Source organism: Solanum dulcamara, chromosome 7 (genome assembly GCF_947179165.1).
Source record: "Solanum dulcamara chromosome 7, daSolDulc1.2, whole genome shotgun sequence".
Taxonomy (NCBI): Eukaryota; Viridiplantae; Streptophyta; class Magnoliopsida; order Solanales; family Solanaceae; genus Solanum; species Solanum dulcamara.
In genome coordinates, this window is record NC_077243.1 from 2703903 (window position 1) to 2722022 (window position 18120).

An 18120-nucleotide genomic window follows, 5' to 3' on the forward strand; every position below is an offset into this window, starting at 1 on the left:
TTGTTTTGTTTAATAGTACTAAATAATTGAAAATTTGGACTTAACTTTCCTTGATGACTCAAGGGACACCTTAATCAATTGGTGATTTTTTTTAATTTGCCTAAACCTTGTTTGAAAGATTATTCGGCTCTTGTGCCAGTAGCAAGTACATAACAAATACCTTATATAATAGTCTCTGAACACAAATTAGCGAGGAAATCTGCTTTCAAACAAAAGGACAAAACTTCCATTAGCTAGTGACTAATGACAACAACAGAAAGGAAAGGAGAGGACTGGAAAACTTTTTGCTAGCTTTTGCACAGCAAAAGTATAAAGTTGGTTCTCCATTTGAAACAGCACCATTTCAAAGATTCTAATATTGCATGTGACGCGTCTTCGAACATCTAATTATGTAATAAAATACTTTGGAAAAGTCGAGAAGTCATATTTCTGAAACCACTACTATTCTTATTATTCCTGCAAATTGCTTGCTTGGTGCTTTTTTCCTTTTGTCCACATGAACAAGCCACTTGCAGCTCTACCAATCTGTTTTATAAATTGACGGGTGATGCTAATAGAGCATGAAGATGAATTTCATGTCCATAGCAACTGAAGATAAATGTTATCAATAAGAGGTGTGTACGAAATTCAGAAGAGTGCTCTATGATTTAACTTAATTTTCCAGAGTTCAACGTCATTCCCTCTATTGTAATCCCTCACATAACATGGAATGTATTTCAAATCAATCTGCTCGCCAACAAAGAAGGGATCGGATGCACTATCAAGCTGCTTACATCCTGCATCATCTGCTACATAGTAACATATCATAAACATAGAGTGGTGACAAGTTGCCAATAATAGGTGAAAAAATCTTTTTTATCTATCTGCAGCCTCGTGCTGACCTTGTTCAGTGATCAGATAACTACGGAAGTGTGAATATCCATTTGCAACAACATCAAGATCATCAAGGGTGAAGTTGTAACGCTTTTCCATAGCCAAGTATAGCACCTGAAGTAAAGCCAACACCACAATCAGTCAACCACTATGCTTTTATGATCTTCCACTCTTAAAGGTGCCAACAACATAATGTTTAAAAGGTTTTCGAGACCCAATAACGAAAACCAAAAAAAGGGCAATTTCTTGTGCAAGTAACTGGCTAGAAGTAACAATAAAGATCAGAGGACCCCAAAATGCAGAATATATATGACAAAATGGCAAGACACAAGATCCCATTGCCTCCATTGTCTCTATCTTTTGAAGCAACATGTTGAGCTTTCATTTTCAATACGCATCTCTATTGATTTAATTCCAATTTTCTGCAAAGATCTGTTTAATCTTGGTTATAATCGTAAGAGTGTGAATGAAGTAGACAACATATCATAATATGTGGTGGTGCTTGTGGGTTGTAGTACAATGCCGGACGGATGACTCGAGGTACGTGCAAGTTGTCCTAACACCACCATCACCCAAAAATAGTGCAGAGTACTCCCACTTCATTCATGGTACCTTCTCTGGGTTGTCTAACATTAATTTCTTCAAGATGCTGAAGAATGCATTAGTCAGATCATCACTGTAAATGACATCAGCAGCTAGAACCAGAGAAGCTTTCTTGAGTTCTTCAATTTCTGATTGGGTCCAGCTGTACCTGGACAAATTTGGCTGACCTGCTTTAGTGCTTATATTCTAGTAATATTTATCATTGCTAGAACCACCTAAAAAAGTTAGCAAAAGGTAGTTCAAGAACTTTTTTGAGATGCAATTCTAGCTCTCTTATAATACAGACAAATCAATTACCTTCCTTTATATGGTGAAGTATTCTCCTCTTGAGGAGGCCATGAATCTTTCCAATCAAGTTCACGTACATGAACAGAAGCCTTCCCATGGAATATTTCAGCATTAAGATCCACATTTTTCTCACAGTTCTCAAGTACTTCGTCGCCATGGTCTGACACATACAACTTGGAGCTTATACAGAAAATGTTACAAAAGCATGCCAACCTTAGTGCTCTAACTTAACATAGACAGTTCATAGCAATAGCCACAGGAAAAAAAGATGCAATAAAACTGATGGTGACTTGTGTAAACTCCAAAATATGCTAAATGAAGTTCTGATAATATTAAGCTGATGGCCTACATTAAAGGACTTACACTAATCAAATAACAGTTCTAGGCCTGGAGCTCTCACCACCTAATGTATTGCATGGGAAGTTCCAATTGCTACAGAACAAATGCAGTCTCACTTATTTACTTGCAGAAAAAAGATAAGAATAATAAGCAGCATTAAGATCCACTCTCCAGAGTTGCCAAGTTCTTCATCACCACGGTCGGCAACATACAAGTTAGACTTAGACGAACTAGGTGACAAAAGCAAGCGAAACTTGGTTTTTAAACTTAAAGATAGACAATTAGGCATAAACGCAGCCTCAGAGACAAGGAAGAGAAAACCATAACAATGATGGTGACTACCGCGAACTTTTGAATATGTGAAATTGAAGATGTACACTATCCAAATAACATCTGCGAAAATGAAGTTTCCAGCACATAGAGGCATGCAGCGAGGAAAGTGCCAGTTGTAGAGACCAAGTGCAGTCTCACTTTAACTATTTGTTCTCAGCAGAGTCACTCTTCTGCTGAGAACAATAATTTTCTTTCATCTGGTGTTAAAATCTGTAAATGAGAAGGCGACAATCTAAAGTTTGCTTTGACCTTCCAAGGTCCTGTTCACAAGAGATCCACTAAAATATTCGCCCAGATTACAGAATATAGTATGTCTCATGACCAGCAGCGGAATATCTTTTTTTCTTTTATTTTCCTTGGTCAATAGACCAGGGAATACTTCCTCTCATGCTAAAAAGTAAAATGTATAGTCACCCAAAGAAAGTAGAATAAAAAAAGAAGTTACCGATCTCCCAAGTGATTATATATGGGAATCCAAGTAATATGCTTGAAAAAGACATTAATGGTTAGAACAGCTTCTGAAGCGACTGAAAAGGATGTATGAAAAAAAATAAAAAATCTACAGAGTAAACTGAAGAAAACACGCTGTGCATGACACTACAGACCATAGCACATTGATAAATGGTTATCAGATGAAAAAAACAGAACTTATGCATTTCAATGTTGTATACCTGTTACGAAGACAGTTTTAGCAACACGAGCAAGCAAAATACCAACTAACCCTGATAAAAACATTGAAATAATATCTTGTCATACAGCAGATACTAATGCTTTTAATTTGAATAAATCTAGATACTTGAGCTGAGTCCGCAAATTTTGTCCTAGAGTTTTTGAAAAGCAATACTAATAATTTATTTGTATTCTCCATTTTAATTTTTTTAAATTACTTATTATGGTTTTAGGTAACTTTTATCAGGCAAGTACCCTACCTTGGCATCACTATTCAGTGAATGGGGAAGTTTGCAATGAGTAGAGGTACCAACGCTTATACTATAAACAGAACAAAACAAATTAAAGGTGATGAAATTTACCTGTACCAGCCCCAAGCTCCAATGCAACAACTTTATCAAAATCAGATGATGTAGACATCACATGCAACACAAAATCAGTAAGCACTAGTTCTGCTCTCCAAACCTGAATAGGAAAACAACAACTAAATGAATAGCACATAAAGCACTCAACTTGAGATAGCTTAATGAGGATAATAGTGATTACTGACATTCGGGAATACATATTTACACTTAAGGAAAAGAGAAGATGAGCTCGCACAGTTTTCAGTTATTGTATTTCCTCGTACAAATTGAGGAGAATGGAGGAATGATAGATGAAGACAAGACATAAGGACCAACGAACTCTGAATTTTTTGATTACCTGCAAACCAACTCTAGGAATCGATGAAGTGATATAATGCTGGATGGTCAAGACAAGATGATGACTAGGTGATTCTGCAAGAAGAAGGAAAATGATATATTACGTATATGGCTATTTGGTATGAAATGTTGGTGGATGGAGTGATTAGGAGCTTGGGTACATAATCAGTGACTTCATGTTACTATTCAAGCCAAGTAGATGTGAGTCTTTCTTAAGAGCATTCATCTGAAGTTAATTTAGGAAATCAATATCCCCAATTTTATTATAAAACCGCTAAGAGAAAAATGCACTTCTGATCTAGGTAATTTTTGTGCCTTCTCTTAACTTTTTCTCTTGAATTCACTGAGCAAGGTTGAATACTGAGGAAATCAAGAGAAGAAAACATGTGCTGTTGCCTGTTGGTATTAGTTAGTTTGTGATGTTAAAGTAATCATGGAATACATGAAAGCAGTGTAATGACACCCGATTAAATTGTAAAAGTAAAATTATTACACATCAAACCTTATCCAGATTGTACACTTTGAGATTGAGAAAAGAGGCCATTCTTTTCAATACGGACTAAACTAAAATGCAGTTAAAGCAAAATGTCATGAAGGGAGTACTTTTTCATGATGGTCTTGTTCACTATACTTATAAAGAGGGAAAAGGGAGAGCTTATGTCTGTTCACTTGAGATGAACTTCAGATGCTTCTATTATGATCAACATAGATCAAGGGTTCACAAACTCAATGATTTTCAAACCGATCGCAGAAATCAAAGCCAGAAATCATTTACTTGCAGGCTGAATCAGCTTAAGTTCACATTAAATACAATTTTTCAATGTTTTCGTACAGTTCCATTAGAATACCTCCACCATTTTAATCATTAACCAGTAATCCCATTAGATTACAAAAGCAGATGAAAGAACATGAAAGTGTATGCACCGAGATGAAAAGCTCAAAAAGAAACACTGATTGACATTAAAAAACTAATAAATAGATGAGGGACTGCCTGAAAAATTAATATGAATTAAAACAGTGACTTAAAAGTACAAAACCAAATGAAGGTGCTGAAAAAGATGGGTGCATTATGTCACTTGTAATATGTGGCGGACAAAAATTACACACACAAAGTAGAGTTCTTGATAAAGGCATTCCTTTTGAGGTGCAAATAACTTACTTATCCGTCGTGTTAGAATAAGATCACCATCTTCATCCAAGTCAAACATGGTAGAAGCAGAAATCGATATATCCTCAACTGCATCTGTATTTCCTCTCAAAGTGGAGTTTTCTACAAAGTTGAAAAGAATACAATTTCTTTTAGAAGTTCTTATACAATCAAGATCCTTATTTCACACAGAGTATTCCTAGTATGTACATACACTCCAACAACAATTTTTTAGGCTACTCTAACAACAAATTAGGCTACTCCAACAACAAATTAATAGTGCTTCCAGCTTTCCAAATTCGTATAAGAGGCCAGCATACAAGTTAATTTCATCACCTGTTACCAATTGTTTAGATCAGACAATCCACCCAGCTCAATAGTCACTCTAATTTGCGAAGTACATAGGACAGAAGAAAATAAAGAAGAAAAAGTGTAAAGAACAAGTAGAAAGAAAGGAATTTCAAATTAGAACATTTGGTGCTCAACTTCGTGCAGTTAAGAAATGGAAATAAGAGTTCTGATCAAATAAAACTTAATAAGAGTGTTCGCTGATGATATGTTTCATACTTTCATTCGAGCAATTATCATGACAGTAGTAGACATTTCGCTTCTATGAAATGTTCGTCGGAGCTAATTGAAGAGAAAATAGGGAAATTCGGCTTACCGTGGCGAGGCGGTAGCGAGATGGTAAAATGGGAGAGATGGCGACCGGAGTGGTTAGGAGGGCAGCCGAGGTGAACTTCGCTCATCACTTGCTCCGACGGCAGTGGCTGTTGAACACCGTCTTCGCGCTCCATCGAATCAAAATTGTTGTAAGCGACGCAGCCACTGGGGTTTTCCAAACGTTATCAAGTACAACTTGATTTCAAAATACAAATATAACCCTTTTCGATTTTGAAGAAATCTCCTAATTACTTAAAGTTAAATTAGAATTAACAGAGTTTTGTTTGAATGGAGGAAATAAGACTCTTATAATTTGACTATAAGAAAATTGTTTTGAAAGAATGTTCCATGGTACCCACTAAATGGTATCTTGTCATTTCTCCATTACTTATCCTTTGATTTTCTGGGCTATAAATAGTCTTTTGAGATTAGAGAATGTTGATACACTTAACAAGTAATAATACATAACTCTTCTACTTCTTTCTTGTGCCGCATTATTCTCTCAACTCTCTCTTTCTTTTACTGTCTCTACTTCTTATTAATCTATTAAGTTTAGTTTATTTTATAACACATTATCTGCACGAGACTTATCACTTTGAGCTATTTTAAGAAAATAACAAAAGAGTAAGAAATTTATTTTTTTCAAATGTTGAATATCTCTAAACTTGAATTTGTTGCTCTTGATATATCTAGAAAATGCTACTAATCATGGGAGCTAGATGTCGAAATACACCTAAAATTGATGGATTTGGCAGATACCATCAAAGATGAAATTATGGCAACTAGTCAAGACCGTACCAAAGCCATGATATTTCTCCGTCACAAATCATCAAGAGGGGTTAAAATTACAGTACCTCACATTAAAAGACCCCTTTAAACTGTGGAAGAATCCTAAAAAAAAATATGACCACCTGAAGTTAGTCATCCTTCCACAAGCACGTTATGATTGACTCAATTTGAAATTAATGGATTTTAAATATATAATTGAATATAATTCTGCCTTGTTTAGAATTATAGCATAGTTAAATTTATGCAGAGAAGAAATCACTGAGCAAGACAAACTTGAAAAAACACACTCCACATTTCTACCCACGAATATGCTTCTGCAGCAGTAATATCGCGAAAGGGATTTTAAAAAATATTCTGAATTACTTTCTCACCTTCTTATTGCTGAACGACAGAACGAACTGTTAATGAAAAATCATGATAGTTGGCCTGTTGGTTCTTTGCCACTCCCTGAAGTGAATCAGACAAATTATAACCAACGAGAAAGAGGCTATGGCCCAATCATGGTCGTAGTCATGGTCGAAGAAGAAATTATAATCATGATGCTCATGATCAGCAATATAAAAAAAGGAGTGAAAAGCAAGAAGCTATACTAAAGAAAAATTCAGAAAGTATATGTCATAGATGTTGAGGTATGGGGCATTGGTCACGGATCTGCCGGTCATCAAAACGTCTAGTTCAGTTAAGAGGTCACTTGTGCTATGACATGATTGAATAAGTCATCTTGGATCAATAATGATGACACAAATTCTTAAAAATTCAACTAGACATCCGTTAAAGAACCTAAAGATTCTTACGAATGATGAATTTTCATGTGCTGCTTATTATCAAGGGAAATTAATTGCCAGACCATCAACCCTGAAGGTTGGCATCGAATCTCCTAACTTTTTAGAGCGTATACATGTGGATATATATGGACCTATTCATCCACCTAGTGGATTGTTTAGATATTTTATGGTCTTAATAGATGCATCATCAAGATGGTCTCATGTGTGCCTCTTATCATCCCTCAATCTGGCGTTTGCGAAGTTATTAGCACAAATAATAAGATTAAGGGTGCAATTCCCAGATTATCCAATTAAAGCTATTCACCTTGATAATGCTGGAGAATTTACATCTCAAGCTTTTGATGATTATTGCTTAACAATTGGAAAAAAAATTGAACATCCTGTTGCTCATGTTTATACTCGAAATGGCCTTGCAGAGTCATTTATAAGCGCTTACAATTGCTAGCAAGACCTATATTAATGAAAACAAAATTGTTGATTATTGTTTGGGGTCATGCTATCTTACATGCAACAACACTTGTACGTCTCAGACCGACAAATTATAATAAATACTCTCCATCACAATTAGTATTTGGTCATGAGCAAAATATAGCCCATCTAGGAATTTTTAATTGTGCGATATATGTGTCCGTAACACCACCACAATGTATAAAAATGGGCCATCAACGAAGGTTGGGCATATATGTTGGGTTAGACTCACCCTCCATAATTCGCTACCTTGAACCATTGATAGGAGACTTATTTACTGCTCGATTTGCAGATTGTTGGTTTGATGAAATAACTTTTTTCGCAATTAGGGGAAGAGAAAAAGGAACCCAAAAGAGAAATTGCATGGAAAGTTTCATCACTATCTCATTTTGATCCACGCACCTGCACATGTGAGCAAGAGGTCCAAAAGATCATCCACTTACAGAAAATAGCAACTTAAATGTCAGATGTATTTACTGATTTGAAACGGATAACTATGTCACATATCTTTGCAGTGAATATGCCTATCTGTATTGATGTCCCAAAAGAATCATCTACTAGTATCATAGCTTTTGAATCCCAAACACGTCTGGTAGAGCATTGGGTTCAAGGCATAAAAATCCTAGAAAGAGAAGCGTGAGAAATAATAAAGATGATACTACAAAAGAACCTCCTGAAGAAGGTCAAGATTTGAGTGATCCTGATATTCCTGAAAAAATCAGTGAATCTAAGACTCAAGTGAATGAAGAACTTTCAATAAGTTCTATTGGTGATGAGATAAGTTTAGATCGATCAAAAATCACGATGGATAATATTTTTGCATATAATGTTGCACTTACCCTCAAGCAAGATAGTGAAAGTCTTGAGCCTAAATCTGTCGAAGAATGTCGACGTAGATGTGATTGACTAGAATGACAAAAGACAATTCAATCAGAATTAGACTCACTTGCTAAATGTGAGGTTTTTGGACCTGTAGTCCAAACCCCTGAAGGTGTAAAACCAGTTGACTATAAATGGGTTTTTGTGCGAAAACAAAATAATAGAAATGAAATTGTAAGATACAAGGCACGCCTTGTTGCACAAGGATTCTCTCAAAGATTCGGGGTAAACTATGAAAAAACATATTCACCTGTTATGGATGGAATAACTTTTCGATATCTCATCAGTTTAGCTATATATAAAATCTTGAAATACATCTAATAGATGTAATTACAGCTTACCTTTATGGTTTAGTTGATTATGAAATTTACATGAAAATCCCAGAAGAATTAAAATTGTCTGAAGCATGAACTAAGTCTGAGGAGATGTACTCAATCAAATTGCAAAGATTACTATATGGTCTGAAACAATCAGGACGTATGTGGTATAATCGCCTTAGTGAGTACTTGATAAATGAAAGTTATATAAATGATATTATTTCTCCATGTGTTTTTATTAAGAAAACGGAATTAGAGTTTGTTATAATCGCCATTTATGTTGATGACATAAATCCCATTGGAAACCCTGAAGAGGTCCAAAAGGCAATTGAATATCTAAATAAAAAATTTTAAATGAAAGATCTTGGAAAGACAAACTTTGTCTAGATCTGCAAATTGAACATTTAGCAAAAAGGGTCTTTGTCCACCAATCTGTCTACACTGAGAAAATTTTAAAATGATTTTACATGGACAAAGCACATCCATTAAGTACTCCAATGGTTGTTCGATCACTATAAGTGGATAAAGATCCATTTCGACCTCCGGAGGAGAATGAAGAACTTCTTGATCCTCAAGTACCATATCTCAGTGTTATTGGTGCACTTATGTATCTTGTTAACGCAATCAGACTTGATATAACATTTTCTGTTAATTTGCTGGCAAGGTATAGTTCAACCCCAACGCGAAAACATTGAAATGGTATCAAACATATTTTGCGATACCTAAAGGGTACCATTGATATGAGTTTGTTTTATACTAACAAAGGTTATGCAGATGCAGGTTATTTACCAGACCCACTTAAAGCTCGATCTCAAATAGGCTATTTATTTACATACGGAGGAACTGCTCTAAAATGGCGATCTACAAAGCAGTCTATTGTTGCTACTTCTTCAAATCATGTTGAAATAATAACAATTCATAAAGCAAGTATAGAATGTGTGTGGTTGAGATCGATGATACAGTTCATCAAAGAAAGATGTGGCCTGGAAAATGATGTCAAAGTACCACAGTTATATTCGAAGATAATGTCGCGTGCATAGCTCAATTGAAAGGCGACTTCATAAAAGGAGACAGAACGAAACATATTTCACCAAAATTATTCTTCACACATGATCTCTAGAAGAATAGTGATATTGATGTACAACAAGTTCGTTCGAGTGATAATCTTGCAGATTTATTCACAAAAGCATTACTAACATTAACTTTTGAGAAGCTAAGATATAAGATTGGAATGCGTCATCTCCAAAATATCAAATGAAGTTTTCATCGGGGGAGTAAAATACGCGTTGTACTCTTTTTCCCTTAACCAAGGTTTTGTCCCACTGGATTTTTCTGATAAGGTTTTTAATAAGGCAGTAATCAAGGTATATTACCAGATGTGTGTACTCTTTTTCCTTCACTAGGCTTTTATCCATTGGATTTTTTCTAGTAAGGTTTTAACGAGGCATAACTTCTATGGGTGTTCAGAATAACTATGTATATTGTTTTTTGTAAAGTTTTTTAATGAGACACATTACATGTGGACATCCAAGGGGGGTGTTATGAAAGAACAACATGTAATAGATGTTCCACTTTCATTAGTGGTACCCACTAAATGTTATGTTACCATTTCTCCATTATTTATCCTCTGATTTCTTTGGCTATAAATAGCCTTGGAGATTAGAGAATGTTGATACACTGAAGAAGAAATAATACATAACTCTTCTACTTCTTTCTTCTTCCGCATAATTCTCTCAACTCTCTTTTTCTTTTACTGTCTCTCCTTCTTATTAATTTGCTAAGTTTAGTTTGTTTTATAACAAAAATGATTTTTTCGGATCTTTTATATGTAAATTTAAATATGTAATAAAATCACAAGTGCCTCGAGGAAATTGATTGGTGCCATATGCTTGATTCCTTCTGTGCAGTTTTCTTTGCTAGAAATGGGTTTACTATAGGTTTTTAAATTATTTATTAGATTCCGCAATAGACTTTCATTTCTATAGTTGGTTGTTGCTGAATATAGTCTTGCTGCATGGTGCTTCATGTTCTCGGATACTTGAACAAATGGGAGGTACATAATCTAAGAATTCTATGAAAGGACAGTACATAAACTTTATTTAGCTAGTTTATTTACAATAGCATGAGATGGGCTATTTATATACTGCTTACAAACAACAATCCTAACATGTAAAAGAAGAATATGATTGACAAATGACTATGAAATATAATACGAAGGAATATGAGTTCATCTAATTAAATATCTATTCTCTTGATTGTCCTCTGAGAGATGCTAGTCGAGCCACAAAGTCATCGTAGTCTGGTAGTTTAGGATGGACATGTCTATTTGAACCCAACATATCAGGTTGACATGAATTTGCTCGAACGTGCCCTCTACTTATATCTCTTGGACTTGTTTGTTCACGTTCTGTTGGAAGGGATAGCGCCCTACTCCCCATACTTCTCCGCCTTGGAACTTTACTAGGACTGTCAACTGCAGCTTCTTTTGGTGTGTTAACTAATTTTTGGGACTTTTTCCTGCTTAAGTACATCAACAGCCTGTCAATCAGCTTTTCCTCTTCATCCTGAGGTTCCTTATCATCACCAATTGAGACTTTTGTGCCACGTCTCGTCCTAGCTGATCTTGACTTGTCCTTGGCCTTTTCAGCTGTATCATCCTTGCAATTTTCTTCTCCAGTGGAACTAGTAGGAGAGGCGGTATCTGAAGAGTTTTTTGTTAAACTCGCTCTTGATTTGATATAAGGAGGGAGAATTGACCTATAATGCAATGGCTTCTTGTCATCAGATTCTTCTTCAGGAACAATCTCAATCTCTGGTTTATTGTGTTGCCTTTTGATCACTTCAATATCTTTGACTGGAGGCGAATCGTCAGATTTTCTGCTAAGGCTATCTCTTCTCCTTCTGTTACTTCTCTCCCTCCTTCTCATTGGCGAACTTTGTTCATCATCAGGGACCACCTTTCTGCCATTAGATGAATTGTGCTCTGATTTATCCTTGGACAGTTGCCTCACGTTCTCACGATTAAACTTAGCAACTTCAGAATCTTTCTTCTGAGGTGGTTCTTCCATCTTCCCGTGTAGATTGTGCTTCTGATCACTCTGACTCTTTGTCCAGTCCTGCAAAAGAATCAGATAAGATCTAGATGAAGGCTAATTAAATGTGAAACTCCAAACAGAGAGGATAACAGAATGTGAAAAATTGAAATAACTTTCAATTCTTTATACATCAAACTTAATTTTAGCAATTCAAATTTCAAGTTGGCTTAGATACAAGAAAACAGGATATTATGATGTTCTATTGAACGCTTACTTGTTCCGACACTAGCGGATTGTATAGCTTCTGCTCCAAAGCCTTTGAATTCCATTCTATACCAGATTCTGATGCTATATCTTTCATCAACTGAAGCTTCATCTCCTTTGTCAGTGGCACTGACTTTAAGCTCTGGAGAAACTGTATAGAGAGAGAGCGCGTTTATTTTCCAGATGGAGATAGAAAAAGTAAAGTTGCATTTGTAAATTTTATAGAAAAATGTTATCTGATGGAGAAAGCATGAGTGACTACCTCTTTACTGACATGACATTCTAGGAAATTTCCATATCTCTCAGTAAATACAGTTCTTAGTTCGCGTAATTCTGGAACGTCCGCAAATCTTGCTGCTGCAAAGTTCAAAGATGCCACCGCTTCTCTGCACTCCTCAGGGCATTCCCTATAAGCAAAAATTACCCAGAAATTGAGGATTATCATTTGTATCACCATATTCAGCTCAGAATATCTGAAGGAAGCTATTTGCAATGTTTCATCCCATCTCACAAATTATAACATATATAAAATAATAGAATGATATGTTGCTCACACTCTCCAAAAATAATGTTGCACTCATCTAAGACCATCCAAAACTACACTACTTTTTGAGTATCTGACAAGCACCAAACAACATTTTTGAAGAGTATGTAGCCTCTCAAAGATAAGTCACGCACATCTCCACACCGATCTGTAGGACTCTACTAGATGTTAGATATGTACATGTGACATGATATAAACAGTTAAAGATCCCTCCCAAAACCTGGAAGTCACAAGTACAGACAAAAATCTTCAAGTAGACCTAATGATCAATGCTAAACTCAAGTTCCCTTCTCCTTATGCCCAAATAGGACTTTGGGAAGGCTTTAAGTTTTTCAAGTGTAGAACTGAAAATATGGTTCCGTAAGCATCATAATATACATATATACACCTCCACGGTTTTTAGGAACGTCGTATATAATTAATTCACGAAGAGAAAATTTAGAAAACTCACCTTTAAGCTTCCAAACTAAATGGAGTGCTAGCTCAGAAATATTTTTCCCAATTATCAATGTCCACAAATATGAAAACGATATTGCATGCATTCCGCAATGTTCAAACAATTGTGCTTAATGAACCTAATTAAGCAATCTTGACAAGCCAACTAATGAAAATACATATCGACTAAACAAACTGCCAGAGGATTAACAGCAACCACCATGAATTTGAATACACAAAATATTCTAACAATTTATGTCTCACATGGATACGAGAGCATCACACGTAGAAAAAAGCAAGAAAATAATTATTTAAAGACACATACCTCTGTTTATACATCACCGAAAGATTATTTGAGATGTGTTCACAATACTGCTCCAAGAAATCATAACATCTAGAGAGATTCAGCTCAACCAGAAGGCCTTCAGCCTGTTGCAAACAACCAAGATCCCAAATTAGAATAAATTGAGCTATCCACACAATTGCTAGCCACTTAAATTTCTAGACTCGCCATTACATGAAATAAATTTAGCTCTGCCAACTTCGAGGCAATCACTGATTCATCCTATACAACTAATTTTCCTTCCAAAATCTATGTTCAGCAATCACATAAAGCCCCTGAGCAGGTTCTCAGTATAATTTATAGATGCCAAGTGATTCCAAGCATTAATGATTGAAATCACGTTGTCTTCAGAAATGCAGTCATTTCTAGACGCTCAGGGTCTATGAAAAACAGTCTTTCTACCCACAAAGGTAGGGGTAGAGATTACACTGTGGATGTTGTTATTGTTTAGTATTTTCTGGACGGAGATCTTCATAATATTTGATGAGAGAAAAATCCATTACATCAAAAGAGGATGAAAGAGAAAACGGTATCTCAATATTGCAGCATTTCTTGATCCTTGATTGTATAACTAATCACAACAACAACATACCAACATACCAAGTGAAATCCCACAAAGCGAGGTCTGTGGCAGATAGAGAGTGTACTCAAACCTTATAAGAGCCCTTTTTTTCGAAAGAACCAGTGAAACAAATATAACAAATCACAAAGGGAAAAAAGTGACAAAACAGAAGGCAGATTTGGAAAGATTTCTTAACAAGGTACTACAAATTTCAAGATTTAAATCTCAGTAATCAAAGAAAGGAAAAAGAAAAATTTACCCTGCTGTAGGCATTGATGTCCAATCCAGTTTTAAGGAGGTCGGCTATGTCATTCTTCAAATACTTCAGCATTGCATTCCGCTTCCTTTTTACCATCTCGATTCGAGTCTTTGTGAGCTTTATTGTCGACTTGCTGTACAAGAAAAAAAATTAAAAAAATACCAAAGAATTCAAAACCCACCCCAAAAAATTAACAGAGAGAAAAACAGAGCCGTTTTGCAGAATTATTGTTATTACCTTTTGGCGTAGAATTTGCTTTTCAGCCATGCGTCTAACATCTTGAATTTCTTGGAGTTCCCAAAATGAAAGGGATCACCAATTTATACAAGATGGAAAAAATGCAACTCAATTCACGATAAGAATCAACTTCGAAAAAGGTAAAAGAAAAGAAAAGAATTAGCTACTGCTTTGTTTTGATAAAGGGGAAAAGAAACCTTTATGGATGTCAAGTCTAAGACAAGTTCCTGCTTATCCCAGAATCTAAATGGACATGAATAAAGAATAAAATTTATCTTACTTTTTTTTAATATAAAAAAGCTAAGAAGAACCCATGAAGATCGATGGCCTTAAATAAATACACATGCACAAGAGAAGTATATTTATGGGGAAGAAAAATAAGAATTTATATATGAGTATGTAGCAGCTGGCTGTTGATTGAGAATCTTTAGGTGCCCCGTCGGATTTTACTGTCAGTAATAAGCGGGTCTGATAACGGTAAAAATGGGAAACGTTGAGGCCATATCATGCGCTTATACAATACGAAATTGGCGGGCCGTATTATCAAATAAATAATGGGAGTAAAAAACGGGAGAGAACTAAGGATCCACCTTATTTTCACCTTAATTATTACTTTTTTTTTAGACCTAAATTATTACTCACTCCGATTTCTCTTATTTTCTTTTTAGTCCGTTTTATTTGTCATATATGTCTATTAGTTTTTAATGATAAAAACTTATTCGCACCTGATACTTATATCAAATCAATAAAAAATATGACATGTGCTTATACATAAAACTTTTAACATCTAACCATGGTTAGTTTTCATGCATTGTCACCACATTACATCACTTAATTATAGATAAATTTACACGATTTAGTGTAATCACCTAATGCGGATGAATATTAACTGTTCTTGTTTTTTTACAATAACAGTTCAATTAATGTTGGTGAAGTTGTTGGTCAAAATAATTAATAAATGGTGTTAAATTTACCATTCAAAATAGAAAGAAATAAATGAATTGAGTTAGCTATAATTATTCAAGATAGGTCCGTTGAACACAATTTTATCAAGAAAATAGATTATATATATAAGTTAAATATTAAATTTAAATATTTTTAATGAAATTTTTGATTTCGATACTCAGGTAAATATATTATGATTGATTTGGGATAGATATCTATTGAAGAAGGAATTAGAGAAAGAAAGGGCCATAGACTCATAGGCGGATATGGCAGTTTTTATTTTATTTTATAGTAGTAAAAAAGATTTGCCTATTGTTTAGGAGAAAATAGAGATGTTCCTTGTTTTAAGGTAAAAAATACAAAATTGTGGAAGAAAATGGTCTTTGTTGTCCCACCGTTTATAAGCCCAAGTCCTAAGCTTTACTACTGCGCTAGTCCTAAAATGGCAATTTTGTCCTCCCAAAAACACCTAATGTTGAGCTGTTTTGAGTGTTCGACAAGTATTCATCAACTCACTTAAAATAGCTCAGGTTTACCAAATGTGTAAGTGTTGCTCACTGCTCGTCAAAAGAGAATCTAGCATTTTTAAAATATAGGTGCACCACTTAAAAAAATAAAAAAAATATGTAATGTGAAAGTTTATTTATAATTATTTAAATAAATAACTCAACATTCAACGAAATACATTTCAGAATAACAAGTTGTTTAGTTATAGGAGGAGTGTAATATTAGATATATTAGAATGTTCAGTTTTAAGTTATACTTTGAGTCAAATACTCTAATTATAAGAGGAGTATAATACTTTGTTTTTCCATTTTTCATCCATACTTTAAATCTTGCTGCTTGCATCTTTTTGGTCAAGACAAATGGGTGATTGAATCCGCTATATTTGTCTTTTAAACACAGAAAGATTAATATATATATATATATATATATATATATATATATATATACAAAATTGTGAAATCATTATTTTAAAGGTATAATAAATTTATTATTGTTTTGTCATATGACTCCGCATATTTAACTTTCAATGAATTAAAATTTATATTTGTTTTTTCATGAAAAAATATACATGTTATATTTGATTATTTATGAAATTTTATATTACCATCAAATATAAAGTAGTGGTACAAATATAACATTTTGTGAATATTCACAAACAAATGAATCAAAGGTACATTATTTAAATTAACTAAAAATTTAATATGTTTAATTAAATATCATATGGACTAAAATTAAATATTTACCAATAATTAAGAGACCATGAAATATGAATACTATTAATCCAATTTAAATTCTGATTTCATTTTTTAGCAGAAAAAAAAAATCAGTTGGATTTGTGTGGGCGCATAGAAAAATGTAACGAACAAAAGGAATCAGCAGCGGCAAGAAATTAAATGCAGAATATGAGTATCATTCGGTTATTCCCAACTGCAATGTCCAAGTGGCCCACTGCCTTGTCTCGTAACTCGTAAGCAACCAAGCGCCGCTGGCAATTTTTTTTTTTTTCATTCGGTGTTTTGTTAGAGTCGAATTAAATTTAGTGTATTGCAGTATTCATTTTTTGGAATGATACTTTTAGTAGATTTTTTTTTCTTCTTCTCAATATTTAAACTTGATATTTCTGATTAAAAATAAAGAAATCTCATTCATTTTACAACATAATTATGTACCTTTCTTAACTTGGTCTCTGACTATTTATGATTGAGCCAAATAGAAAGGTGCACAAAATTGCTCACAGCTGTATATGATTAGTTCACTGAGCTGTACCTAAATACAGTTGTTTCCCGTGTTAGATTTCCTTCAACTTTACAAAAAGTGTGACCCTTTTCTTCACATTATTATTATTATAAAAAAAGAGGACAAATATAAATTGTTGTCCATCCTTTTTATTATGCTAAATTGGTTTTTAGAGTGAGTATATACTTTTGATCTTAGTTAATGTAACCAAAGGACTTGGAAAATAAAATTTATTGTTTAGTAGCATACGTTGAAGATAAAAAGAAAAAATCGTTTGAGATAATTTGATAACGTTTTGTGTTAATAACATATAGATGCATCGATTTATATATGTGAAGCTATAATATTACCTAAGATACTAAAAAAGGACAAGCACTATTAAAAACTCACTATTTTTCCATTAATTTTTTTTACTGAGAATCAATAGGCAGTATTATAAATATTAGAGAAGTGCTACAATTTCAAACAAGCCCCACATTCGTTTGTTTGATTATAAGAAGCAAAAAACAGGATATTCATCGTTGTTGGACTGAGTTTTTTGGGGTCAATTAATCAAATTGTAATTTTTTAAAATTTAATATCCAGCCTTCCCTAATCACGCATGATCACTTGTTTTAAAGTGTTATGTGGTTAGTAGATATCCATGTGCATTGTTTGTTCACTTATAAATGCTAATGAAGATATATTGATGGAGACAAATTCAGAATTTAAATTTTAGAATTATTTAGAATAATTATTTAATTTAATATATAATAATAATTGAGTTCGTAATTAAATATTATATAGAATTTGGATAAAAGCTAGCAGGCTCATGTATATCTACTGCTTTAAGGCTAGATCGGCCTCAACTTATAACTTGTTTGGTGAAATCTGTGTTTGATAATCAATTTGAAAAACAC

General features: G+C 34.0%; 2 protein-coding genes across 5 annotated transcripts; both read right to left on the minus strand.

The window, feature by feature from the left end:
* Positions 1-255: 255 nt before the first annotated feature.
* LOC129894089 (uncharacterized) lies at positions 256-5883 on the minus strand. Of its 4 annotated transcripts, none has more exons than XM_055969605.1 (10): positions 5618-5883; positions 4966-5076; positions 3808-3881; positions 3468-3570; positions 3108-3158; positions 2882-2963; positions 1774-1944; positions 1486-1624; positions 882-987; positions 256-776 (listed from the first exon to the last, which is right to left on the minus strand). In XM_055969605.1, the coding sequence occupies exons 1-10, from the start codon at positions 5748-5750 to the stop codon at positions 628-630; spliced, it is 1119 nt and encodes a 372-aa protein (XP_055825580.1). In that variant the 5' UTR covers positions 5751-5883; the 3' UTR covers positions 256-627. The 4 variants fall into 4 exon arrangements, with proteins under 4 accessions (XP_055825580.1, XP_055825579.1, XP_055825582.1 ...); XM_055969604.1 differs by having other exon boundaries at positions 407-785; positions 5618-5879; XM_055969607.1 differs by lacking the exon at positions 2882-2963 and having other exon boundaries at positions 407-776; positions 1774-1924; positions 5618-5880.
* A 5040-nt stretch (positions 5884-10923) lies between these two features.
* Positions 10924-14814, minus strand: LOC129894088 (uncharacterized). Its single transcript, XM_055969603.1, has 6 exons — positions 14534-14814; positions 14297-14429; positions 13458-13561; positions 12416-12560; positions 12164-12304; positions 10924-11970 (listed from the first exon to the last, which is right to left on the minus strand). The coding sequence occupies exons 1-6, from the start codon at positions 14572-14574 to the stop codon at positions 11098-11100; spliced, it is 1437 nt and encodes a 478-aa protein (XP_055825578.1). The 5' UTR covers positions 14575-14814; the 3' UTR covers positions 10924-11097.
* Positions 14815-18120: the final 3306 nt, after the last annotated feature.

Bases quoted from the DNA above. Each gene is read 5' to 3' on its own strand.
- LOC129894089 (XM_055969604.1), bottom strand. From the start codon at position 5,750: ATGGAGCGCGAAGACGGTGTTCAACAGCCACTGCCGTCGGAGCAAGTG. The intron at 2,964-3,107 runs GTATACAACATT...CATCCTTTTCAG, and splicing joins TAAAACTGTCTTCGTAACAG to TCGCTTCAGAAGCTGTTCTA. The intron at 786-881 runs GTCAGCACGAGG...ACTATGTAGCAG, and splicing joins TTATCTGATCACTGAACAAG to ATGATGCAGGATGTAAGCAG.
- LOC129894088 (XM_055969603.1), bottom strand. From the start codon at position 14,574: ATGTTAGACGCATGGCTGAAAAGCAAATTCTACGCCAAAAG. The intron at 12,561-13,457 runs GTATGTGTCTTT...TTTTGCTTATAG, and splicing joins TCGGTGATGTATAAACAGAG to GGAATGCCCTGAGGAGTGCA. The intron at 12,305-12,415 runs GTAGTCACTCAT...CTCTCTATACAG, and splicing joins AATGTCATGTCAGTAAAGAG to TTTCTCCAGAGCTTAAAGTC.